General features: G+C 44.1%; 1 protein-coding gene across 1 annotated transcript in view; it reads left to right on the top strand.

Annotated features, from left to right (window-relative positions):
* Positions 1-26,677, top strand: part of SUFU (SUFU negative regulator of hedgehog signaling) — a 112,322-nt gene that overhangs the window by 31,752 nt on the left and 53,893 nt on the right. Inside the window, exon 3 of the mRNA XM_080823109.1 lies at positions 1,458-1,594. Within this exon, the coding sequence (XP_080679235.1) occupies positions 1,458-1,594 (137 nt within the window). The remainder of the gene's footprint in view (positions 1-1,457; positions 1,595-26,677) is intronic.

Here is a 26,677-nt window from a genome sequence, read left to right as displayed (position 1 = left end):
TCCCACTCTGCTAGATACACAGAGGAAATGCAAACCATAGACACCTCCTTTAAATACAATAAGGCACCAGCATGACACCTTTAAGGACAGATTCCTTTTCAGTCCTTTGGAGAACGTAGCTTCTCAGAGGTTATCTTTTTGCTGCAGCAAGTGCGGGAGGGCTGAGCTCTCCCAGGCACACAGGCAAGGTTAGGGCTGGTGTCTGAGCTTCGAGCTTTGTTTCGGAGCCTTTGGAATCTCTTTCTGTCCAGTCTCCTGGCCTGGCCTCTTGAGGGTGCTGAGGAGCATGATAGAGGAAAGATGCATGTGGAATTCCAGGGTTGTGCATCGTCATCCTTTTGAAACTCTCGCCTCTGACTCCCTGTTCCAGTAGCTTGGCCAGCAAGGAGGTGTTGGCTGTCATCTTAGTTTATGGTTTGTATTTGTATGCTGAGGAGTTTACATGTGTATAATCATTGTGGCTCATGTTTGTACAAGATATAATTACTGAAAATTATATCACGAACATATTTTAATTTTTAACTCTTCCCATGCTGGCAAACCTCCTGAGATGTCAAGAAGTCCTCCCTGAATGCTGCCCTCCCAAACGGGGGTGTGTCACACCCACCCCCCCCACCCCCCAACCAGGACTTGCTTTCTCATCCACATCATTTTCCTCTCTGGCAGAAGTCTTCCCCGAAGACTTGGCACTCCTGATCGTTTCCTAGAGGTCAGAGGCGGGCATTCCTCCCTCGCCTCATCTTCACCGTGATGAGTGTGGCCATAGAGGGAGTAACTGTCATCATTCTTGTCCACCTGGGGTGAGGGGGCCCAAATCATACTTCCCCAGCATTCCAGTGATTGAAGAGTACACACAGGACACCAGGTTTCAGGAAGAGCATGTGCTGATTGATGAGCACGTGTGGGGTGCTGGGTGTCAGGAAGAATACAGGCCCTCCCAGTATTTGGAATCTGCCTTGGGACCTGTCCACAAATGCCGAGTTTGGAGACCAGCCTGCCTAGCCCAAGGATTGTACCCTGTGGTGGGGCAGGGTGAAGGTGGGAGTGGAGAAAGGGTCTTGTCCTCACAGAGCATACAATAGGACTTGTGTCCTTAGCAAACTAAGTAGGTACTTACTAACAGCTTGAAGGAGTAAGGAGTGTGAATAAGGAAGATTTTCGGTAATAGAGTTTTAATCACTCAAAGGAATGTTCCAGAGCCACAAAATGTGGAACTCATAATTTAGAGTGCCACCAGGGGAATTTGATTGCCTGGGCCGAGGTCATACCCATGTACCGTGGGTGGCAAGAGCGCGAGACTAGTATTGTGACTCCTTTTGGGCTACTGAGGGAGATTCCTCTGATTAAGGGGTTTGGATGCTGAGGCCACCAAAAATAGGGGAGAACTTTAATTGGACTTTAAAAACAGTTTTCCTAAGGTAGTTGAACTAAAAACATTTGCTTTTTATTCCTTCCAGATTTACAGGAACAGACGGGCCTAGTGGTTTTGGCTTTGAATTGACATTTCGTCTGAAGAGAGAAACAGGGGAGTCTGCCCCCCCAACATGGCCAGCAGAGCTAATGCAGGGCTTGGCCAGATATGTGTTCCAGTCAGGTAAGAACACCAAGAGCCGGCTGGCGTGGGGATCCTTTTGCCATGAGCCTGGTTGGCTTTGGGGACTCATAGACATTATTTTGATATCTGTAGAGGGACCTTTCCTGTGAGTACTGTGCCCCATTTGTACCATGAAGGTGGCTTGTTCTGCCTGGTGTTTCCTGGGTGGGAAGCTACCTGGGGCAGGGAAGAGAAGGCTATGCCACTATGACCTCCGGTAGCCACTGTTATGATACCCTGAGCCCGTGTTGCAGACTGCCACCCATACCTCAGATTCCCAGTAAGCCAAATGCCAACTCAGCATGGAGCTGATCAGCATTCTTTGTCTGTCCCATTTCCCATAATTAGTATGATCCTTGCTCCCTGCTGCCAGTGGCCTAGCCATCTCTATTTTTGGGGTCCCAAGAGCATGTGTTAATCTTGGTTAAGCCTTGGGTTAACAGTAGAGGGTGTGGCAGAGAGAAAGAATTGCTGGGAGTTTGATCCCTCACAGTGTGAGGGGGAAGCTGGAATCAGGTGGGAACTTGACAGTCAGAAAAATTTGATTCGTGTGATTCAAGTGACCTCCAGGGGATGGTCCGTGCTTCTGGTGCCCCTCTGGAGACTGCCAGCGTGGCACCCGAAGTGGAGACTTTGTGTTGGGACCTTGGTCTCCTACCCTTAGCTCATCCTGCCTGTAGTCCTCCAGTGGGATAAAATGCTAGAGCAAAATTTAATACCATTTGTGAAAGGTTTCATATCATCTGGGTGTTTCTTTGCGGCTAATGAATTACTCAAACATTTCCCGCGTAGTCTCAAGATTTTGGTTTTTTTGGTTTGGTAAGTAGCCTTCAGATGAAGGCCAAGACAGTTTTATCCAACTCTTTTGCTCTCTGACTGCCGTGGATGAGCAGTATCTAGGGCAGAGACCCTCAGAGTGTGGTCCTTGGGTCCCTTGCCTCAGAAGCACCTGGAGAGCTTGTCGTAACCACGTGTTCCTGGGCCCCACAGGAGACCTCTGGCTCAGGACCTCTTCGGAGTGTTGTTCCCAGATGCTTCTGGTAGAGACTAAATTTAGAGAGCCATAGATGTGACAGTTTTTCCCAGCTTCATGTACGTTATAAATTGGGGGTGCAATAGATCCTCTGGGTTGAACTCATCTGCCCTCTGTCTGGACCCCTGGGGTCAGTTGTTGACAGGGAGGCTATCACATTATGGGACTGATCTTTAACTACTATCTTCCATTTTGTGTCCTATGGAATAGTCCCCTTTGGAGGACTACAGTGGGTCCTTTCTAAGCAAGGGTTCCCAAACCTGGCTGCTCATGAGATTCTCTGGCAAGTTTGTCCCCAACCCTCTGCGTGGCTGTGATTCAATTGGTCAGAGGAGAGATCGAGGCATCTGTTTCTTAATCAGCTTCCCTGGGACTCTAAGGCAGTTGGTCTGGGGATGATGTTTGGGTTCTAAAGGATTGTTGACCAGAAAGAAGTCCTCTTCACAGGGGCAGGAGAAGCAGGCCTGAAGCAGCGGCCCATGGGATTTGGTACTGTCCTAATGCCGTTGGCAGAAACTCTTAAAATTGTACCAGGAGTCTTGTGATTGAACCCTTTTATCTTCCCCCTTTTCCTTCTTTGGATGCCTGAAGCTGACTGATAAAGAACAGTCTTTGGAAAAACAGACTTTTCTTGATAGGAAATTTAATCTGCTGTAGGAAAGGGGGCTCTAAAGACTAGGCAGCCTCTTGCTTGTATAGACAGGTAACTCCTTGCCCACTGCTTAAGCCAGTGCATTTATATGTTTGTTTCTACTTACTGTACTTGCTCAGGTGGATAGAAATCAGAGAAATGTAAAAACAGGTGTTATGAGTCACTGTCGGGAGGAGTCAAGCAGATGACCTTCTGAAATAGTTCTGATATTAAAGTTCTGAATTAATAGTGCAAGTATGTGGAGAAATAAGATTTAACTTGCGGCAGTTCATTTCAGCCACACAATAAACATCATCAGGGACTGTTTGGCACCACTAGCGTGATCATCGATTCAGACAGATGATCAACAGATGCTAAAACCATTGGATAAAAGGATTCGGGGAACAAGATATTCACAGGGACTCAAACCCTCCACAGATTACTTATTTGTTACCGAGAAAAGTACCTTTACAGTGACAGGATTTGGGTAGACACCACCTTGACCACATGATCAAACATAGCAACACCAGTAATGGACAGCTTATTACTGGGTATCTCCTTATGAGTGGCAGTGCGCAGTAGAAGATATCAGCCGGGGAGCACTTTTCCAAAAAAGGTTTCACCTGCATTGAATCATGAGCAAACAATCAGACAAATCTAGATGGTAGGACATTTTATAAGAAAACTTTCTGGACTCTTCAAAAATGTTAATCCTATGAAAGATCTGCAGGGGTAAGGCCTGGGGCTGTACTAGATTACAGAACACACGACGGTTTAAATGCACTTGTGATCCTTAATTGGATCCTGAATTTGGGGGGGGGGTCACTTTTAGGGCCACTGGAGAAAACATAAATATAGACTGTATATTAGATAATAGGACCGTACAACTGAAATTCCTTAGGTGCCATATGATGTAATGGTTATTTGGCTAATGTGCTTGTTCTTAGGAGATAAAAGCTGAAGCGCTTATGAACAAAACGACATGATTTCTGCAACTTAATTTTCAAATGAGTAGACAAAAAAGTAGAGTGTGTGTAGAGAGAGAAGAGAAAGCAAATGTGGCAAAATGTCAACAATTCTGGCGAATCTAGGTGAAGGGCATATGGGTATTTGCTGTACTGACTTTCTGACTTTCCTATGTAATTGAAATTTTTTAAATAAAAAAGTCGTGGCTGTTTCTTGAATGTAGCCTGTCTGGTGTGTACCCCATGGTCCCTTCTGCACCAAGGCCCCATTTCTGGTGTCTTTAGTGTGACTTCAGATCATGTCAGGCAATGCATAGCCTCGGCAGGATGGCTACCCTTCCAAAAGTATACCACTTGGTTTTCTGTTTTCCAGATTCTCTGTAATATGATCATACTACTTAAATAGTAGCTAAAACAAACCTACCTAAAATGCTTTTTGGAACGTGGCAGGGAATAATAATGAATTATTTAAATAATGGAAAAATGATTTTTAAAAGTATATGGTAAGTGATGCAAGGGAGGAGGCCATGGCTATGGGCCTAAATGGTGAAGACAAAGGCTCACATTTAATAGTGTGTTCCGTGCACCAGCCACTGTTGCAAGGGCTCATTTAATATGCAATAAAGTACTAGGAGTTAGAAACTGTCTTATACTATGGAGAGTGTAGCAGGGAGCAAGACAGTATGGAAAAGTATAACATGTCCAAGATCACACATCTAGGATGTGCAAAGCAAGATTTGAACCAGGAAGTTAGTTCTTCATGCCATTCTCCTAACCATGATGCTATGTTGCCTATCGCTCAGCCGATGTCTGGGCTGTTGGATGTCTCAGGCTGGACATGGGATTGGAGAATCCTCCATATGGATGACTCCATTGGTTCGCATGGCCTGTGAGCTCCGTCACGTCTCAGTCACTGTGGAACATCTGGAAAATAGTGGGGGCAGAAGCCATTCGTAATATTACCCAAATCCTCTTAAATCCATCCTTCTGTCCTTTAGCTTTTTTTTTTTTTTTTTTGTGAGGGGGAGAGAGAGAGAGCGAGAGAGCACAGGTGAGTAAGAACGCAAGAGCAAGGGAGGGAGAAGCAGCCAGAGGGGGAGGGAGAAGCAGACTCCCCACTGAGCCGGAAGCCCAATGCAGAGCTCAGTCCCAGGACCCTGGCATCATGACCTGAGCTGAAGCAGATGCTTAACCGACTGAGCCACCCAGGCATCCCCTGGTCCTTTAACTTTCATAGTTATGAAAATATATATATAAAAAGTACAGCTTGATAACTATTCACAAACTAAACACACTCATATAACTAGCATCCAAATCAAGAAAAAGGCTAGTTCTCAGGGCACCTGGGTGGCTCAGTGGATTAAATCTCTGCCTTCGGCTCAGGTCATGATCCCAGTGTCCTGGGATCGAGCTCTCTGCTCGATCGGGCTCTCTGCTCAGCGGGGAGCCTGCTTTCCCCTCTCTCTCTGCCTGCCTCTCTGCCTACTTGTGATCTTTCTCTCTCTCTGTCAAATAAATAAATAAAACTTAAAAAAAAAAAAAAACACAGGCTAGTTCTCTAGAAACCTCCCTTGTGCCCACTTATAATCACCATCCCTTGTTCTTTCCTTTTCTTTCTTTCTTTTTTTTTTCCCCACTTCACTGCATTGTACAGGTCCTGAGCACCATATGCCCGAACTTGTTGGTACTAAGCTAAGTAGCCCCCATTTCTGCTCCTCTCCCCGTACTGTTCACCATCCTGTGCACAACTGTCAGGTCCAGGGGGCAGCCTAGTATGACTGTGAAGAGCATGGCTTCTGGACCCAGACTGCCTTCGCTCTTAGCCTTGCTTCCTGACTTTGGGCAGTGTAATTCACTTACTCATCTAGAAAACAGAGATAATAATGGTAACTACACATAAAGTTACTGAGAAGATGAAATGAGCTAATACTTCTAAACAGTGCCTGATGGGGTGCCTGGGTGGCTCAGTTGTTAAGTGTGTGCCTTTGGCTCGGGTCATGATCCCAGGGTCCTGGGATCAAGCCCCGCATCAGGCTCCCCGCTCTGCGGGAAGCCTGCTTCTCCCTCTCCCACTCCCTGTGCTAGCGTTCCCTCTCTTGTGGTCTCTCTGTCAAGTAAATAAAATCTTTAAAATAAAAAAAGTGCCTGATATATAGGAAGAACTATGTATTACCTGCAGTTACTATTATTATTATTCTTTAAAAACTTTAAATGGACAGAGAAGGTGGGTACCTTGGTCCTTTTTTGCAATGACAATAAAGATGTCATTTAACAGCAAAGCCCTGTTAGGAAGGAAATGCCTTGCTTGTCCCTGAATCAGATGCTTGTCTCAGCTGATATGATGTTTATTTGGTGCCATTATCTTTCTCCACACAGAAAATCAATAATAATAGTGATACAAATAAAATCACCTTGTTGTGTTTGTCGCATTATACAACCAAAAAACCGAATTCAGTTCAACTGTGGCTCTTCGATTTACGTAGCTGACAGTCCCTGCAAAATCTTATACAAATCATCTTATATTTGAAACGCAATAGGGCCCATGCTGTTTAGTGGGGTTTTGTAGTCATTCCTTTTATTAGGTGAAGAACCTTTTTCAAGTGTGAATAATTGCCCCTATTGTAACTGTTTTTTAAGACGAAGTTTAGGCCTTTCAGGACTTCTCAGAGTGTGGCACACTTTGCTGATGCTGCAGAGAACCTCCCTTGTGACCTGTAGGCCTTGCTCTGGCCCAAGTGGCCATCCTCTGCAAGGGCTACATGTATGCTGTCCTGCACATATATTTTACATCTGATGTGCACACAGATACACCTACGCGTGTAACTAGCACTATAACTTTGTCTGATGGTCTTGCCTCACCTGTGCTGCTACCTTACACTCGGTGACTGTGTGTGGAGCACCCCGCCTATATGCCTGTGTGGACATGCTGAGCAGTGCCATCCAGTACATGGGATGTTGAAACCTGCTTTTCCAGGCCCAAGTAGCTCCACAGCCTTGGGAAAAGCATCAGGACAGTGGTAGGCAAGGGGAAGAGGGACAAGGCTCTGGGGAGGATAGCGGTGGGTGGCAGTGCACACACCCAGTTGTGGGGCCACGTGAGGCTGCCTCTGAAGCCTGCTCTGAAGAATGACTCAGAAGACTCCTGTAACTTAGCCAGACGACAGCTGGTTCATTTGCTCAGAGGTGGGAAGTTGAGCTGTAGAGAAAAGGAAGTAGAAATGAGAGAGGCCTGGGAAAGGAGGCTATCCAGAGAAGGTAAAGGATTCAAGATGTGGGGGTGGGGCAGGCTTGTGTTTGTTTTAGTCAGGTTGCCTCTGGTTATAAGAAAATGACAGAGACCCAAATCAAACTCCCTTAATGGCTTTATGGCTCAGGTCAATGGGTCGTCCAAGGTTTCAGGCATGGCTTGATCTGTATGTTCAAAGAGCATCCTCAGGGCTCTGATTCATGTGTTGGTCTTGTACTATAGACTGACTTACCCTACACATCAGGAAAGATGAGCATCACCAGTCAGTTCCTGGTTCTCTCGGTTTGTAGTCCCAGCAGGCAGGAGGCTGTTTTCGTCCAACTCCTACATCAGTCTTGGGGAAGGACTCAGGTGAGTTCTGCCTGGGTCGTGTGACCACCCTGGTTGGTGGTGGTGGCTGAGATGGAGCACCAGAATGTATGTTTAAAGTTTCTCCCCTCTCCTCGTTTCTAATCACATGGAGTGGGAAAGAGCCCTCTAAAGCAGGAAAGTCCTCTAAAGCAGGAAAAGATTAGGTATAGTTCTGGGTAGGCAAAATCTCTTATGAGGCCACAGGGGCATCTGTCACCTAGTAATTCTGGTGCACAGTTATGCTCAGAAGTCAGATCGTTAGGGTGCGCAGATGCAGTGGGCACCTTTTGTTCTGCCTTGTTGTGTCTTTTGGGAGGGTTTGACTACAAATCACAGTATACATCCTGACTGAAATGGCTTAACGATAATGGCACTTGTCTTACATAGCATGTCATCCGGAGGCAGGCAAGTTCTGGGGTTGGTTGTCTTCTGTTCAGTGAAGTTGTTTAGGACCTGAGTTCTTTCTGACTTCCTGCTCTGCCTTCCTCAGCACTTCGGCTCGCTTTTTAACACAGGTTCCCTTATAGTCCAAAGATGGCTGCCATGATCCCTAGCATCCTGGAATCACACTTGACAGAGTCTACAGGCAGTAAAAGAGATACTGTTGTCCTGTGTCTCTTTTATTTATTTATTTTTTTAAAGATTTTATTTATTTTTTTGACAGAGAGAGATCACAAGCAGGCAGAGAGGCAGGCAGAGAGAGAGAAGGAAACAGGCTCCCTGCCAAGCAGAGAGCCAGATGCGGGGCTCGATCCCAGGACCCTGGGATCATGACCCGAACTGAAGGCGGAGGCTTTAACCCACTGAGCCACCCAGGCGTTCCCAGTGTCTCTTTTAAAGACCAGTCAACACCTTCACAGAACTGCCCTCATTGATCTCCCCTGGCATCTCATTGGCCAGAGTTATGTCAGGAAGTTGGGACAATCGTGTTGGTTTACTGATCAGCTGGGACGGGCCCTGGTTTCCTGATGAGCACAGCCAAGGAAAGGCAGAGGTAGGAAATTGAGATTGTGTTGGTGAGGAGGGAAATGGCTCCAGGTGGGCAAAATAGTGTCTGTGCTTCCACCCAAGAAGCCCTCGCCCTGCCTGAATCAGAGGACCCTTGCATATTGACCCGGACACAGGGCCAGTGCAATAGTGTCTAGTGGAAAGAGAACAGTCCAGTCATGAGGACAGGGGAGCTGTCGTTTCACCTGCTACAGGAGATTTAGAATCAAATCCAGCCTCTGGTGTGAATCATTTGGGAAGTCCTGTAGTACAGACATCAGTAACAACCAGCAGACACTTCAATTTCTTTCCTTCCCGCTCTGCAGCTACTTTCTCTTACTTCCCATTCTCTTTTAATTTTATGATCAGCTTATTCCTTCTTCTCAGATTGCCAGTGACTGCTCCCCTGCCCCCCATTCTCTGGGTTTCATTAAAAAGAAACCATTCCCCAACTCAGCAGGGCTTGATTTCCGAGCTGTGCTTTAGAATTCTGCTGGAGAGGCTGTCTGCTCCCCTTTCTGCCATTGGTAGGCCTTAACCACAAATTCCAAGGCAATTTCACTTGAGTTTGAGGAGAAACATGGCCCCCCAACCTTGTAACTGACACTGTGGAAACTCAAGTGCCTTGGCTGGCTGCTGTTTAATGGCAACCTCATGACATGTGCTGAGTCTGCTCAATTTGTGATTCGGGCCCAAGTAGGGAGACAGGGCAGCATCGTGGAGCTTCCTGAGCCATCAAAGCTTGCAGCTGACTGAACGCTGTGGTATTGACAGATGAAGGCCAACAGAGATTTTTTTTTTTAATGCTTTCTTTCCTTTTCCCACTTATAAAAGAAATACTTGCTCATTATAAAAACTGAAACTTAAAAATTTATGGCCCAGAAAGTGAAAATCCTTCCTAAGGCATCCTCCCACTGAGAAAACATTGGTGTTCCTATTTCCAGGCTTTCTTTTCAATGCATTGATCTGTATAGAATAATCATTACTTTATAAAAATGGGCCATGCCAGGGTGCCTGGGTGGCTCAGTGGATTGAGCCTCTGCCTTTGGCTTAGGTCATGATCTCAGGATCCCGGGATTGAGCCCTGCGTCGGGCTCACTGCTCAGCAGGGAGTCTGCTCCCCCAACCCCCGCCACATGTCTCTCTGCCTACTTGTGATCTCTTTCTGTCAAATAAAAAAAAAAAAATTAAAAAAGAAATCTTTAAAAAAAAATGGACCGTGCCTTTTCATACTGTTGTTCAGCTTGCTTTTTTAACTTTATATCCTTTGGACATCTTCCCATGTTAGTATGTTCTTTCTAACTGGGCTTTTTTATTGTCTAGATGTACTGTACTTTATTTAACTAACTTTATTTAAAGTTAGTTGAAGTATTTATTTATGTAGTTTTTTTTATTGTCTAGATATACTGTACTTTATTTAACTAACTTTATTTAAAGTTATTTATGTAACTTTATTAACTGGGTGTTTGGATGATTTGCAATTTTTCCTTACCACAAACCTGCAGTGAACATCCTTGTGTGTGTGTGTATCTTTGTACTCTTGCCTAACAATTTCTGTAGGATGAATTCCTAGAAGTACAATTGCTTGGTTAGGTGAAATGAACATTTTACATGTCAATACCCCTTGAGACAAATGGTTATATTATTAGAGTAATACTGTTGTGTGATCGGCCAGGAGATACTATCATTGTTTTCAACAAACAACAGAATGATTGTTATATAAAATTGTTTTTATTATGACAAAGTACTCTCTTGAGTCCTTGAGAATTGGTCCCCTTTTTTAGGTTTTTGGCCTGAGAGAGATCTTTAATACATGTTAAATGGCATACATTTGGGGTTAGAAAGAAACCAGGCCCTTACACAGTGTCTCATGAAGTTTATAGTTAGCGTAGGAACCCATCCATCATGCTTCCTGGCTCTGAAGTTGGAAGTGGTGAGCGACACAGCCTGCCAACTGAAGTTGGAGAGACTTTACCAGACATCGACAGCAGGTCAAGTTTTATATAAGGAATGTCTTGTTTTTTTTTTTTTTTCTTTAGGAGGGGAGGAGGGGCAGAGGGAGACGGGGAGAGAGAATCTTAAGCGGGCTCCATGCCCAGCTGTGAAGCCTGGTGGGGGGCTTGATCTCACAACCCTGAGATTAGGACCTCCACCGAAATCAAGAGTCGAATACTCAACTGATGGTTGAGCCACCCAGGCACCCCTATATAAGGAATGTCAAGGAATTGTGTCCTTTTCTTGAGTTTTGCCTCCTCCTACCTTTTCTTTTCTTTTTGAAGATTTTATTTATTTATTTGACAGAGAGAGAGAGAGAGATCACAAGTAGGCAGAGAGAGAGGGGGAAGCAGGCTCCCTGCTGAGCAGAGAGCCCGATGTGGGGCTTGATCCCAGGACCCTGAGATCATGACCTGAGCCAAAGGCAGAGGCTTAACCCACTGAGCCACCCAGGCGCCCCTCCTCCTACTTTTTCTAAAGTTAAAATTATACTTGTAATTCAGTCTTTTCCTATTGAGGCCCTTTTTTTTTCCCCCCACTTTTTTTTTTAGAAATGTGTTTTTTAAAATTTTTATTCCTTTTAAAGCTTTTATTTATTTATGGCAGAGAGAGCGAGAGAGGGAGCACAAGTATGGGGAAGCTGGAGAGGGAAAAGCAGGCTCCCTGCCGAGCAGGAAGCCTGATATGGGGCTTGATCCCAGGACCGTGGGACCATGACCTAAGCCAAAGGCTGAGGCTTAACAACTGAGCCACCCAGGTGCCTGTTTTTTTAATAATTAAAAGTAAGTGAATGGAGCAGTAGCTGTTAAGCTCCAAGCTATCCTAGGCACTTGCATTCTCTTATTTAACCTCCACAGTAGGTGGCCTGAGGAAGATACTAGTTTGCCACTTTTCAGATGGGGAAATGGACTCAGAGAGGTGGTGGGCCTGGCAGAATTTCCTGCAACTGGTGAGGAGCCAGAGCACGGCTCCAGGGACACCCTAACCAGCATAGGTTTGCAGCTATAGCCTCTTGAGCCTCAAGGATCCATTTTAAAGAAAACTAGGAGGAAAGGAGCTATTTTTCATTAGTTGTATTTTTTATTTAAGGGCCTGCTACATGCCAAGGACTGTGCCAGATGCTGAGGAAGCCACATGGAACAAACAGATAGGGTCTCTGCCTTTAGGCATTAGAGAGAGACCCTGAAAACACAGGTGCAGAAATATTTGATTCCATCAGGTTACTGAAAGGGAAAGGTCAAGGTGCTTCAAAGAATAGGGTGGTTTTAGATTGTAGAGTCAGGCAAGGACGGGACTGAAGGCAAAAAAGTGGGGAGAAGCATTCTTTGCAGGGAGAACATCATATGTAGGCCCCGAGGAGGGGGAGGAGCTGGAGGAAAGTGAGGAGCTGGAAGAAGGCTCCGGTGCCTGGAGGAGCCAGGAGGCTGAGCAGGTCCAGGGAAGTGCTGAGCTCGCATCTGCACGCGCTCAAAGTCGTGATGATGAGTGACTTTGATTCCAAGGGCAGTGGAAAGCATTTGAAGGAGGAAGGTGAAATGACCATTCTGGGGCGTGAAACACACCTACCCCCATCTTTTTTAAAAAAATTAAGATGTGATTGGATTTGAGGTGTTGGAGACTTTCTGTCTGATTCTGAGAGTGGTTCTTTCCCAGGAAGGTGCTAGGGCCCCTGCAGCACTTGGGAGTCCCAGATCCTTCTCAGTCCTGCCATGCTAACTCTAGGGACCTTAACTTACTATAATCTTCCCCCCAAGCCTGTGTCTTCTAAGGCTCTCCAGCCTAGGGAGGGGCCCCCATCTCTGCTGGGGGTGTAAGCAGCCTCTGCGGTACTGATGCCCCGCAGCATACCACAGGGCTCTCTTTCCAGACCCAGGAAGCGGATCAGGCTGTGCTTACTCGCCCCTGCTCTGCAGGTGAGTGGAGGAAGTCAGGAAGATGGAGCCAAGAGCTTAGAGTGTGTCCCCAGGTGTGAGATACTGCTACGCTGCAGTTCAGCTTCTCAGCAGCAGCTTACCTGGCTTTCTTTCTAGAGGTCCCAAGTGGATGTGATCTTAATAGCTTTGCCTCGAGTAAAACTTTCTGAAAGGAGACGCTCCATCATTGCCACTGAGAGTTGTCGAGGTCTCTCGTTTCCTGGTTTGGATAAGCTGCCCATTGCCCCAGTCAGCTAACTGAAGTCAAATGGAACTGCCTGGTTATATTAATATCATTTTTCTTCCTCATATTCGTTTTAATTTTCTTGACGTTTTCTTTCCCTCAGCCTGATTTATCCTCTTTTCTGGTTGCTATGGGTCTGTAAAATATTTTCCCTTTCATCTGTTAGTAATACTGACCAACTGAAAGGCAAAACAATCCTTGATTTTTCTGCAGTTTCCCAAGATTAGATTAATAGTTGAAAAATACTCCACTGGGGGGAAAAAACCGGCCAGCCCCTGAGAAATGATCTTATGCCCTAAAATTTAAGTGGTTTGCATGTAAATTATAGTCTACCCAATATTAAATTTTAGGTGTTTTTAGGGAAGACTAAAACCCTAAAAGCAGAGGTTGGCAAAATACAGTTTACAGGCCAAATGCTGATGGCCACCTGCTTTTGTAAATAAAATTTTTTTGGACCACAGCTATGCCCATTACATATTATCTATGGCATATTTTGTGCTACAACAGCAGAATTGAATAGTTCATAACAGATACTATGTGGCCCTCAAAGCATAAAATATTTGGTATCTGGCCTTGTACAGAGAAAGTCTGCTGACCTCTGATTTAGTATTTTTCACTTCTGAGTAACTACCTAAGTGGAGGGGTGGCCATCTTTAAATCTCAGTGGTGTAGCCAGATGCCCTGTGAAATGAATTGCCTTTGCTGGGGCCCATGCCCGGCCCCTGGCTGAAGGATCGAAGTACGCAGAGGTTTGTTGGGGAGGGGTGAATGGAAATCATGCTGAGCTACTGCATGATTTGAGGCATATTCCTTTAGCTTACATGGGTCTGTATCTTACTTGGAGAACCACATGAAATGCTTGGAGGTTCTTAGTAGAAAAGGGTTATTGGAGGGACGGCTGGCTGGCTCAGTCCATAGAGCATGTGACTCCTGATCTTGGGGTTCACATTGAATTTAGAGATTACATAAAATAAAAAACTCTAAAAACAACAAAAAAAGGGTTATTCGATACTTCTGAAGGATACTTCACCCTCAGACTCTTTCCTACATCCCTGGCCCCCTTAATTGGTTGGCTCTGAGCAGAATGTGGCTCCTTTGTCTCTAGCACCTGCATTTCAGGGGCGCTCCCTGCAGGGGGCAGTGCCGGGCTCTGACAGTTGGAGCCCAGCAGCTGGAGAGTTAGGCGGAGACTCAGCACCTCTGCAGGAGGTAGAACTCTTTGGCACTCTAATGGCTCCCAATGGACTGTTCAATGAAGGATGCTGGGCAATAGTGTGGAAGGGAGCAGGAGCTCAGGACGCAGGTTGAACATCTCTAAGACTTGGTTATTTCATCTATGAAATGAGGTAATAGTACTATCTACTTCCTAATATATTTAATGCCCCTAGTATAGTATCTGACATAATACATGAACGTGATTAATATTATTTATGTTGTCATTTAAGAAGCATATTGTAAGAAAAAAGGAAACAGGCTTAAAAGAAAAGAAAAGAAGCATGTTATAACAGTGTGTAGAGTTGGGTCCTAATCCTGTTAATAGTCTATATACGTCCATGTCGGTGACGGGAGGATGTAGGTGAAGACGTGTCACAGAGGCCATTCTAGGGTGATACAGTCATGAATCATTGACATTTTCCTTTCAGGACCTTCCTACCATTTTAGAATTTTCTGTGTAGAGCATGGGTGTTATTATCAGAAAAGAAAAACCAAAAGGATAACCACGAGTGAATTTTTCAAAGGCCTGCCCAGAGGACAGGACAGTGAGCCCCGAGAAGCAGCCCCAGGCCAATACCACAGGATAAGTCACCACCTCAGGGTGTACTCTCTGGTGTGGTTACTGGAACAGTTTTGACTACCATGCAGTGATCTGCCAATGCAAAGGCTTCTGCTTTCTTGCCCAGTTTCTTCATAGTGCTCTCAGTGGGAAATAAATGATTTCCCTAAGCCAGACACAGCTCTGCTCTGGCTCCTGGGGCCCTGGATCTCCACAGCCAGGCCTATCGTCTTGCCTTGCAAGGGTGGACAGGCTTGTTGTTTGATTTCTCTCCAGTGCTCAGGGGCCAGGAGACTGGCCTGCCCCCTCCCCGCAGAGTTCTGATGAGGTTCCAGCAGCATTTCTGATCCCTCATAGAGCCCCTTCTCCAGGAATATGACAATTGAAATTGGAACCAGGAGAGGAAAAGAAAGGAACTCGAGTGTTTTTCAAGAGGGATCGTAGCAAGCCCATGCCGTGGGTGGTGGTCTGCCAGCATGCAGCAGGGGGGCCTCTGAGATGGCAGTGGGTAGCCTTCCTCTGCCTTGTCCTGCTTGGGTCCATGATACTGCATCTAGGGGCCTGGCTTAGGGGAGGCATCTCTGGGACAGATTGCAGCCCAGTGTCTTGGCCTTCCTGAGCCCCAGCCCAAGCTCTAACAGTCCTTCTCTGGGTTCAAAGATGCAGGGAGAACAGGACAGTTATCAGTTTCCTGGGCTGACTGGGCATGTCAGTGTCCCCACCCATATTGGCTAGTGTGGTGACCTGAACACAGGAAGCCTTTGTCCTGTGCCTCTCTTCACTAGGTCACTCAGATCACACATGCATTGTGTTCTGTCCCGGCTGATGCGCTTTTATTCCCCCAAACAAAAATAACTGTTGTTTTTCCAGTTTAAAAAATTATGTTAAAAGAAATCCAAACAGTGTTGAAAACTTGAAAAAAGCTAGTCACAGGACAGTGGGTAGAGTTTATTTTTATTTTTAAAAAGTAAGAAAAAAGGATGGGTTTGATTATATAGGCTTGAAATACAATCTTGAAGAATGCATGCCAAACATTAATAGTGGTTATATCTGAGAAGTGGGACTGATGGGAAAGAGTTTCATTTTTAACTTTATACACTTATCTGTTGTTTGAATTTTGTATAATAAGCCTGTATTACTTTATAATTTAAATAGGCAGATGGGGCGCCTGGGTGGCTCAGTTAGTTGGGCATTTGCCTTAGGCTTGGGTCATGAGCCTGGAGCCCTGGGATGGAGCCCCGAGTCGGGCTCCCTGCTCAGTGGGGAGCCTGCTTCTTCCTCGCCTCCCAGCTCAAGTGCTCGCTCTCTCTCTCTCTCAAATAAATAAATTAAATATATTTAAAAAATAAACAGGCATATAATTGAAAACAAAAAATAAACATTATCTAAATTCCAGCCCTTAAGATAGTTACTCTTAACCTTGGTTACCATCCTTCTAGACATGTTTCTACACACAAAAATAGACAGTTTTATTAAGTTAATACTGTATATGTTAGCATGCTTTCTTCACCCAATGTCACATCACAGAAATCTGTCCAGCTAAGTGAATACAGATCAGTGGCATTGTTTGTAATGGTTGTACATTGCTCCGCTGGACAGTAGTGAAAGGAGAAGGCACTGTTTTTCTCCACTGCTGTACTCACTTATGTGACCAGATGTGTGGTTTGTCCACACCACCCTAATCTCCAGTTCTCTGGGAACACCGACTGGGTGTTCTACAATTCAGCTATTTGTGACACTATTTCCTTGAGTTAGTGTCTGACCCCACAAGTAAGGACTCAGTCTCACAAGGCTGCTTCTACTGCAAATGCCGATCATAAGCCCCAGATTGTCACTTGTACTTCCAACCAAATGGCTATAAATCAGAGTTCCCATGACTCCCTCCTTGGCTTCAGTAATTTGCTAGAACAGCTCAGAGAACTCAGAAAACAGTTTATTACTAGACTGCTGGTTTCTTATAAAAGGATACAACTCAATTGTGATTATTTACAATAGCCTAGACAAGGAAGTAACCTAACTATCCATCAATGGATGAATGAATAAAGAAAATGGGATGTTTACATACAATGGAGTAATATTCAGCCATAAAAAAGAAGGAAATCTTGCCATTTATGACAACATGGATGGACCTTAAGGACGTTACACTAAAGGAAATAGGCAGAGAAAAACAAATACCACGTGATCTCACTTATGTGTGAAACCAAACAAACCCCTGCCCCCCCCCAAAATAAAAAACCTGACAGATATGGAGAACAGCTTAAATGAGTGAAAGTGGTCAAATTTCCAGTTATAAAATAAGTCATGAGGTATATAATATATAGCATAGCCACTACAGGTAATAATTCTGTATTATATATTTGAAAGTTGCTAGAGTAAATCTTAAGACTTATCATCACAAGAAAAAAAAAACTTGTGACTGTGTGGTGAGCAATGTTAACTAGACTCCTTGTGATCGTTTTGCAATATAGACAAATACGAATCATTGTGTTGTATACCTGAAACTAATATAATGTCTTATGCCAATTATAGCTCACTAAGAAAAGAAAAAGTACTGCTCAGAAACAGCCAGATGGAAGAGATGTATTGCATGGGGCAAGGGATGTGGAAATGAGCACAGAGCTTCCATGCCCTGTCCAAGTATACCTCCGCTTCAGCACCTTCACATGTTTTTACCAGGCTGGAAGGTCTCTGAACCCCATAATTTCGGGATCTTTTTGGAGACTTCATCATGCAGGCACGATCAATTATTAACTCAATCTCCAGCCCCTCTCCCCTTCCTGGAGAAGGGGGGTCGAGACTGAACATTCCAAGCTTCTAATCATGGCTTGGTCTTTTAGGTGACTAGCCCCCATACTAGAACTATCCAGGAGTCATGAGAGTTGCCCCATTACAACAAAAGACACTCCTGTTATCTAGGAATTCCAAGGGATTGAGGCACTCTGTGTCATGAATTGGGGTCAAAGACCAAGAACAAAATAAGCTCCTTACACCTTTATTGCTTAGAAAATGACGGATGTTTTAAGCGCTCTAGCCAAAAGCTAGGGACAAAGACCAAAATACGTATTTCTTATTATAACATGATATCACAGATAGTAAGATAACAGACCGCTCTAGTGTAAACAGATCCCGAGATAGTTTCCAGCTTTCCTCCCTTTAAACAATACTCTAAGGAACATTTATGTCTGTACATCTTGGCAACCATGTTCAATGATCTCAGAATAAATTTTTAGAGGTTTTTGTCTTTATTTGAGAGAGAGCAAGAGAGAGCGAGTTCAGTGGGGAGGGGCGGAGGGAGAGGAAGAGGAGAAGCAGACTCTGCACTGAGCAGGGAGTCCAACGTGGGGCCTGATCCCAGGACCCATGGATCATGACCTGAGCTGAAGGCAGATGCTCAACCGATTGAGCCACCCAGATGCCCCTCAGAAAAAATTTCTCAAGTGGGATTTCTGGATCACAAGGTTTACACATTTTGCAGTTTGGTGCGTATGCCCACCTCTACTCCTTGAAGGTGATTCCTTGAGGCTGAGTGACCCCTGACCACACAATTGCCACTGTGCCATAACCTGTAGTCATGGGCAGTTGGCAGCCCAACCACTGAAAAAGCACTGTGCAGCCTTTGAAGTCCACAGAATGAGTCACAAGAGTCTTCCAGTTTTTGGTGATGTCAAGGTTGGTTTTACTCTAATGTTAAGGAAGTTCTTTGAGGCTGGGGGCCTTTAGGCCTAGCAAACTCCATGGCTCTTGGAAAACCTAGCTAAACTTCTAAGTTCACGCTCTTGTTCACTCCCTATTCCATCCTCCAAGCAAGAAGAAATGTCCCAGCAAGGAGTATGGCCCAAGAACCAAAATGTGATCACTCATAATTTACGGATGCCTCTTTCTATAACCAAATCACCCAAAATTGGTTATTTTCAATGCCCTTCCTATGTCTGATTGGTAGGGAACTTTGGAAGTATGTGGGCAGACACAGCAGACAGCTGGCGGGGGATGTCTAGTCTTTACACGTGTACTCAAATAAGTGCCTGCTTCATGTTCCATCTCCAACCCAACAGTGCCTTGGATGCCACATTCTACAAGGGACATTGACAATCAGAATGTATTCCCAGAAGAGTGACTTTCAGACTGGCAAAAGCTTTCTTACACTGTGATCTGTGAGGAATGGCTTTAAAAGTAAGGAGACTGGAAACATATAGCCTGGAGAAGAAAAGACTTTGGGATGAGGTGTGGGGAGTGGTGAACTATGACCTACAACAGGTGTTTTAAAAATATTGAGGTCTAGCCATATGGAAGAGGGATTGGACTTTTTCTTTGTTAACCAGAGGAGAGAGCTAGAAAGCTGTTATCTATTCTTTTGGATTTGGGAGCATTTTCTTTCTCCCCCCTTTCTCTCCCTCCCTCCTTCCTTCCCTCCCTCTTTCTTTTTTTTTTTTTTCTTTTCTTTTCTTCTTTTCTCTTCCTATTATTTCCCTTCCTTCCTTTCTTCCTTTCTTTCTCTCTATCTTTTTTTCCCTCTCTCCCTCCCCACCCTTCCTTCCTTTCTTGATTCATTCATTTATTACAGAGGGAGAAAGCACACACACACACAGGGTGAGGAGTAGAGGAAGAAGAAGAGAGGCTGTCAAGCAGACTCCCTGCTGAACAATGGAGCCTGTTTTTGTGCTGGATCCCATGACCCTGAGATCATGACCTGAGCCAAAATCAAGAGCCGGATGCTTGACCGACTGAGCCACCCAGGTGCCCCATGGGAGCATTTTCTTACATGGATAGGCCTTGGGAGGCAGTAAACTTGCCATCTCTGAAGTTGTCCCAGTAAAGTCTGGGCAGCTGCTGGCCAAGGCCTTTGTAGAGGGGCTTTAAGTGCTGAGTGTGGGATTGGTGATCTGGAAGCTCAGACTACTGAGCCCAGATGCCACTTAATACATACTTGTCTTTCTTCTAATCCACCATGCTTATGACTGCTTCTGCCACGCGTCTGTCTCGCTTTCTGCAGACTGGCTGCCTCCCCCTTCTTGGTGCTTTCTGTCCCACAGCCCTCCAGGTCTGATCCAGCTGGATGATCTCTGAGAACACCCTTAAATACTATAACTGCATTTGTTGATGTAAACTACAGAAAGAGGGGGTTAGTTTCCTGAGCCAAAAAGTAAAATCCTGCTCCCTGAGGAAGGGTCTGCTCTGCTACGGTGGGTGGACTCTGTCTCACTTCCTGCCAAGTCCTTCTGCCTCCAGTGTTTCTTCTAAACAGTGGCTGTGTTTTTCAGTGGTAGAATCTTTCAAATGAATGACGATTGCTTCATTTGTATAGTACATTCAGCACAAAAGGCAATTTTCACGTATTTTAATTATTTTTCCCCCTAAGATTTTATTTATTTATTTGACAGACAGAGACAGGGAGAGCGGGAGCACAAGCAGGGAGAATGCGAGAGGAAGAAGCAGGCTTCCCACTGAGCAGGGAGTCTGATGCTGGGCTCCATCCCAGGACCCTGGGATCATGACCTGAGCTGAAGGCAGACACTTAATGACTGAGCTACCCAGGCACCCCTGTATTTTAATTCTTTTATTTGATTCTAAAAACTACCCTGCAAGGTAGATAGTATCATCATGTTTTGATACATAAAGAAATAAATGCAGAGAAGTTAAATGGCTTGTTTAAGGTTACACAGCAAGGAAAAATGCATCAAAGAATAAGACAAAGGGAAGTACCATTACATGGAGACTCTTGAGGATCTGTTTTTGCCTTTTTTCTTTTTTTTTTAGATTTTATTTATTGGAGAGAGAGAGTACAAGAAGGGTGATCAACAGAGGGAGAAGCAGGGTCCCCACTGAGCAGGGACCCCGACGTGGGGCTTGATCCCCGGATCAGGAGATCATGATGTGAGCGGAAGGCAGAGGCCCAACTGACTGAGCCACCCAGGTGCCCTGTTTTTGCCTTTTGCCTGAGTACAAATTTAAGACATTTAGGGTAAATGTTTGCGTCCCCCCCCCACCCCCGCCCCACAATCTGATAGAAGAAAGCCAATCAGTGCTGAGCGATGCTTTTACTTCACACTGTAGTGGCCGGTGACAGAGCTAAGAGAAGTCAGTCTTTTTTATTAATTTCTTTTTTTCTGAGGTTCCTGGAGATGATGCCAGCCAAAAAGCTCTGTGGGTTAAATGTTGATGTTTGAAGCAAATGGCCCATAAACACATGAAAAAAAGGCATTCCTCTCACTCAAAATAAGAGAAATGCAAGATAGGGGCGCCTGGGTGGCTCGGTGGGTTGAGGCCTCTGCCTTCGGCTCGGGTCATGATCTCAGGGTCCTGGGATCGAGTCCCACATCGGGCTCTCTGCTCGGCGGGGAGCCTGCTTCCCCCTCTCTCTCTGCTTGCCTCTCTGCCTACTTGTGATCTCTCTCTGTCAAATAAATAAATACAATCTTAAAAAAAAAGAGAGAGAAATGCAAGGTAAACTACCCTCAGATACCACTTCTCCCTTGTCAGATTAGTAGATTACAAGTTTGATAGCATATCCTGTTGTGAAGGCCCGTCCATATGTTCACAGTGGAATGTACAATGGTGCTCTCTCTGTGGAAGAGAACGTACCAGTATCCAGCAAACCAGATCTACTTACCCTTTGATGCAGTAATTCCACTTCTAGGAATCCCAGAGATAGGCAGAACCATGAAAACACGTTCACAAATGGCTATTAATTGAAGTAGTGTTTGTGGTAACTAGCACAAGTGTCTTCTTGTGACAGCGATGGGTCCATGGGAGGAAGTGGAAATGTACACATGCTTTGTCAAGCCTCTGCTTGGGTTTGATAAACTGTCCCATTGGCCAAAGTAAGTCCCATGGCCAAGCTTGGAGTCAGAAAGGGAAGGGACTACAAAGTTACAAAGTCAATACCCTCAGAGAGGGTATGCCTTGGGGCCCTAGTGCAATCAGTTTACTATAGGGAATTTAACAGTGTTTCTTGTAATTCATATGGCATGGTTTATAGATTTATGATCTTGATCGTATAAATAGAATACACTCTAAGTTAACAAGATGACTCTTAAAATGCATAAATCCAACCACTCTATTTCAGATATTTCAGTATACATTAGGCAGCTACATTTGGGAATAACAAATCTTCACCATTCTGGACAGTAAAAGATCTGATGGTGATAGCAGTAACAGCGATGAGGATGACCAGTGCAGCTGCCTCCTTGAGAATGTCTGTGAGTGTCCTCGGAGTTGTTACTTAAAATGTCCGGCACATTAATCAAGCAAAAATTCCCTTTTTCATATAGCCTAAAAATCTGTTGAATATTCAGGGGTATAGAATCAAGTGTATGTTGGTGTTGGAACCAAAATAAAACTATGGCCATTGCACCTTAAAAAAGAAAAAAAAAAAAAAAAGCAAATGTGGAAAAAGTATCTATAGTAAGTTTCACTTACATAAGAAAACATGTTTTTCTTTATATTTTTAAATGGAAGGGTAAACCATAATATTTTTTAAATGACAATCTATGGGAGAAGGAGGAAACAGATGGAAAGGACAGGAAGCCAACTTCTCTGAATATATCTTGCTCTTAGATTTATGACTTTGGAATCATGTAAAAATTTACATAATTATAAGACAAATCAAAATGAATGTTTTTCCTCTGTTAGTTTTTTTGTGCTATAAGGCAGATTATCACAAAGCCAGTGGCTTAAAAGAACACACATTTATTATTACCTCTTTTGGTCCGTAGTCTGGGTACAGCTTAGACCTTACCAGTGTCTCCCAGGGTCTCCAAAGTCTGAAATCAAAGTGTTTGCTAGGCTGTATTCTTATTTAGAGGCTCTACTAGGGATGAATCTGCTTCCAAGGTCCCTTAGGTTGTTGGCAGAATTTCCTTGTAACTGTAGGATTCAAGGCAGCTTGCTTCTTCAAAGCAAGCAATGCAGAAAGGTGTGTGTGTGTGTGTGTGTGTGTGTGTGTGTGTGTGTGTGTGTGTGTGTGTTGGGGGAAGGGGGTATACAGTCCTTTGTTTTAAGGCTTTTCACCTAATTCAGTCAAGCCCATCAGAGATAATTTCCCTTTTAAAAACTCAAAATTATTTCATTTGGCCTCACATCCGTTAGGAAGGATGCTATTTTTTTTTTAAGAGTTTATTTATTTGACAATGAGAAACACAGCCCTATACAAGCAGGGGGAGGTGGGAGAGGGAGAAGCAGGCTTCCTGTAGAGCAGAGAGCCAGATGTGGGGCTCAAACCCCAGGACCCTGAGATCATGACCTGAGCTGAAGGCAGAGGCCTAAGGACTGAGCCACCCAGGCACCCCAGGAAGGATGCTATTTAAAAAACAAAAAAGGTGCCTGGTTGGCTCAGTCAGTGGAACATGTGACTCTTGATCTTGGGGTTGTAAGTTCGAGCCCCACATGAGGTGTAGAGATGACTTAAAAAATAAAATCTTAAAAACAAAAACACACACCAGAAAACAACAAGTGTTGACAAGGATGTGGAGAAATTGGAACCCTTGTGCTTTGCTGGAAGGGATGTAAAATGGTGCAGCCATTGTGGAGAATAGTACAGTGGTCCTCAAAAAAGTTAAACATAGAATTACCATATGATGTAGCAATTCCACTTCTGGGTATATATGCAAAAGAATTGAAGGCAGGGTCTCAAAGAGATACTTGTATACCCATGTTCGTAGGAGCATTATTCACAATAGCCAGAAGGTGGAAGCAGCCCACGGGTCCATCTACAGATGAATGGATTGACAAAATGTGGTACATGCATACAATACAAAATTATTCAGCCTTAAAAGGGAAGCAAATTCTGACACATGCTACAACATGGATGAACCTTGAGGACATTATGCTAAAGCAAAAAAAGTCACAAAAAGACAAATATTGTATGATTCCACTTATATGTAGTACTGGGAATAATTTAATTCATAGAGACAGAAAATAGAATGGTGGTTGCCAGGGCCTGAAGGGAGAGGAATGGGGAGTTAGTGTTTAATGGGTACAGAATGTCAGTTTTGTAAGAAAAGAATTCTAGAGATTGGTTTCACAACAATGTGGGTGAACTTAACACTATTGAACTATAAATTTAGAGATGGTTAAGATGGTAAATGTTATATGTATTTTACTACAATAAAATATTAAAATTTTTTAAAAATCAGGTGATTTGGGGGCACCTGTCAGTTGAGCGTCCAACTCTTGGTTTCAGCTTAGGTCATGATCTCAGGGTCCTGGGGTTGAGCCCCGGGGTGGACTCTGCTCTCACCGGGGAGTCTGATTGTCTCTCTCCTGCTCTGCCCTGTCCCCTGCTCCCTTTCTCCCTCTCCGAAGTAAATAAATAAATCTTTAAAAAGAACAGTTGATTTTGGATCCTAATTATATCTGTGAAATCCCTTCACTTTTGCCATGTTCTTTTGGCAAGAAGCAAGTTGCAGGTGTTGCTCACACTTAAGGTGTGAACATGGGAGGTGAGGAGGAATCGTGGGAGTCCACTTTAAAGCTGGCCTGCTAGTATTTCCTAAAAATTAAAAGCAAAATGAAACAAAATTCACAGCATATCCCATTGATGTCATAACAATGCATGTAGGTTTTAAAACACAGTAAGTGACTGTATACCTCTAATAGATATATCACAAAGACAAACCCCCCCTATTTTCAGTGTTCATGTTGTTAATAATATTGGTATTATTCTGAAACTATATATATAATAGGATAAAGCAAATAAATATATTAGAAACTAAGATTTTGAGTAAGAGAAAAAGAAACACAAATGTAAAATTAAATTAAAATTCTATATTCTTAAAACTTTTTAAAGATTTATTTATTTATTAGAAAGAGTGGGGAGGGGCAAACGGAGAGAACCTTAAGCAGACTCTACATCCAGCATGGAGTTGATACGGGGCTGGATCTCACGACCCTGAGATCATGACCTGAGCTGAAACCAAGAGTCGAACACTTAACTGACTGAGCCACCCAGGCACCCCTGTATTCTTAAATGTTAACTGGAAATATCAGGATGAACGTGAGATTATTTTCTCTTTTAAAAACAATATTTTTATCTTTGTTTACTGAAAAAGTATTTTTTTAAAGATTTTATTTATTTATTTATTTGAGAAAAAGAGAACATGAGTTGAGGAGGGGCAGAGGGAGAGGGAGAAGCAGACTCCCCCCCCCCAACTCAATAGGGAGCTGGATATGGGGCCCGATCCCAGAACCCTGAGATCACGAGCCCAAGTCAGGTGCTTAACTGATGGAGCCACCCAGGATCCCCTGAAAAAGTCTTGAAACAATAATCTAGTAGCAGTAGTAGGGTGCTTCTAGGTCCAGATTGTGGTTACCATATACCATTTCTCATTAAAAGAAACTAAGGCTGGGGCCTGGGTGGCTCAGTCAGTTAAGCTTGGGACTCTCGATTTCAACTCAGATCATGATAGTGGGTGGTGGGATTGAGCTCTGTGTGAGGCTTTGTGCTGGTGGGCGTGGATCCTGTAGCATTCTCTCTCTCTCTCTCTCTCTCCCCATCTGCCCCTCCTCCCCTGCTCCCGTGCTGGTGTTCTCTCTCTCAAGAAAGAAAGAAGGACAGAAAAGAAAAGAGAGGAAACAAAAAGGAAAGGAAAAGAGAGAGAAAGAAGGAAAGAAGAAAAGAGAAAGAGAAAGAAAGGAAGGAAGGAAGGGAGGGAGGGAGGGAGGGGAAAAAAAGGAAAGGAAAGAAGTTAAGGCTTTTTGGAGAAATGGCTGATTCCAGTTCTGAGGCAGGAAAATATACACAATGAGCCCATAACATCTTTTTTTTTTTTTTTTTTTAGATTTTATTTTATTTATTTGACAGAGAGAGAGATCACAAGTAGGCAGAGAGGCAGGAAAAGAGAGAGAGAGGAGGAAGCAGGCTCCCTGCTGAGCAGAGAGCCTGATGCGGGGCTCGATCCCAGGACCCTGAGATCATGACCTGAGCTGAAGGCAGAGGCTTTAACACACTGAGCCACCCAGGCACCCTATAACATCTTTTTTTAAAAAAAGGTTTATTTATTTGAGGGAGAGTGAGAGAGGGAGAGAAAGAACATGCGCCCGAGTGGAGGGAGGGGCAGAGGGAGAGGGAGACAAGCAGACTCCCCACTGAGCTAGGAGCCAGACATGGGGCTCGATCCCAGGACCCTGAGATGATGACCTAAGCTGAAATCCAGAGTCTGGCACTTAACCAACTGAGCCATCCAGGCACCCCCAAGCCTATAACATCTTTTTGTACCAGAAAACAAGGAATGGTAAGGGTCATATCAACAGACCCAGGAGAGTCTGTGTTTTAGAGACTTCTACCAGCCAAAGATGGGATTATATAAGTATTAAGAACAATAACAACTGCAATGGATTGAAACACATCAAATATATTAAAATCCATGTGTGCCTAATAATAGTTAAAAAGGCAGACAACAAACTGATCATCTTTAGAAGGTTTGATGATTTATTTTTCTTGAAAAATAGTGAATAAAGGAAAAGAACCACACATTTATTCTGCCTTTCCTATGTAGACTAAGGATTTCTAGCTAAACAATGATAAGGGACAATAGAAGAGTTTTTGGACCCTCATTAGGAGATACTGGATCTAGCAGTCGTCACTGTGGCGCAGCCAGCCATGAGCTTTCAACCTCTCGCTCTAACCTTTGGCATTTACAGGAAACACCAAGGACAGAGGGACATGCTAAATGATGGCATGGGGACGCAATCAGCAAAATTCAGACTTTGGGGAATTTTACTGGAAAAACAACCTGGTTCCTTCCATAAGAAAAAAAAAAGAGGAAGAGGGAAAAATTTTTAGATTAAAAAGGCTTAAGAATAAACCAGCGAAATACACTATGTGACTCTTATTTGGATAGTAATTTGAACAACTGTAGAAGACATTTATAGAAAGTCAGTTTGGGGGTGCCTGAGTGGGTCCATTGGTTAAGCATCTGACTCTTGATTTCTGCTTGGGTAAGGATT

The sequence above is a fragment of the Martes martes genome, assembly GCF_963455335.1.
Source record: "Martes martes genome assembly, chromosome: 14".
NCBI classification, from domain to species: Eukaryota; Metazoa; Chordata; class Mammalia; order Carnivora; family Mustelidae; genus Martes; species Martes martes.
This window is presented reverse-complemented; position numbering and strand designations above follow the sequence as displayed.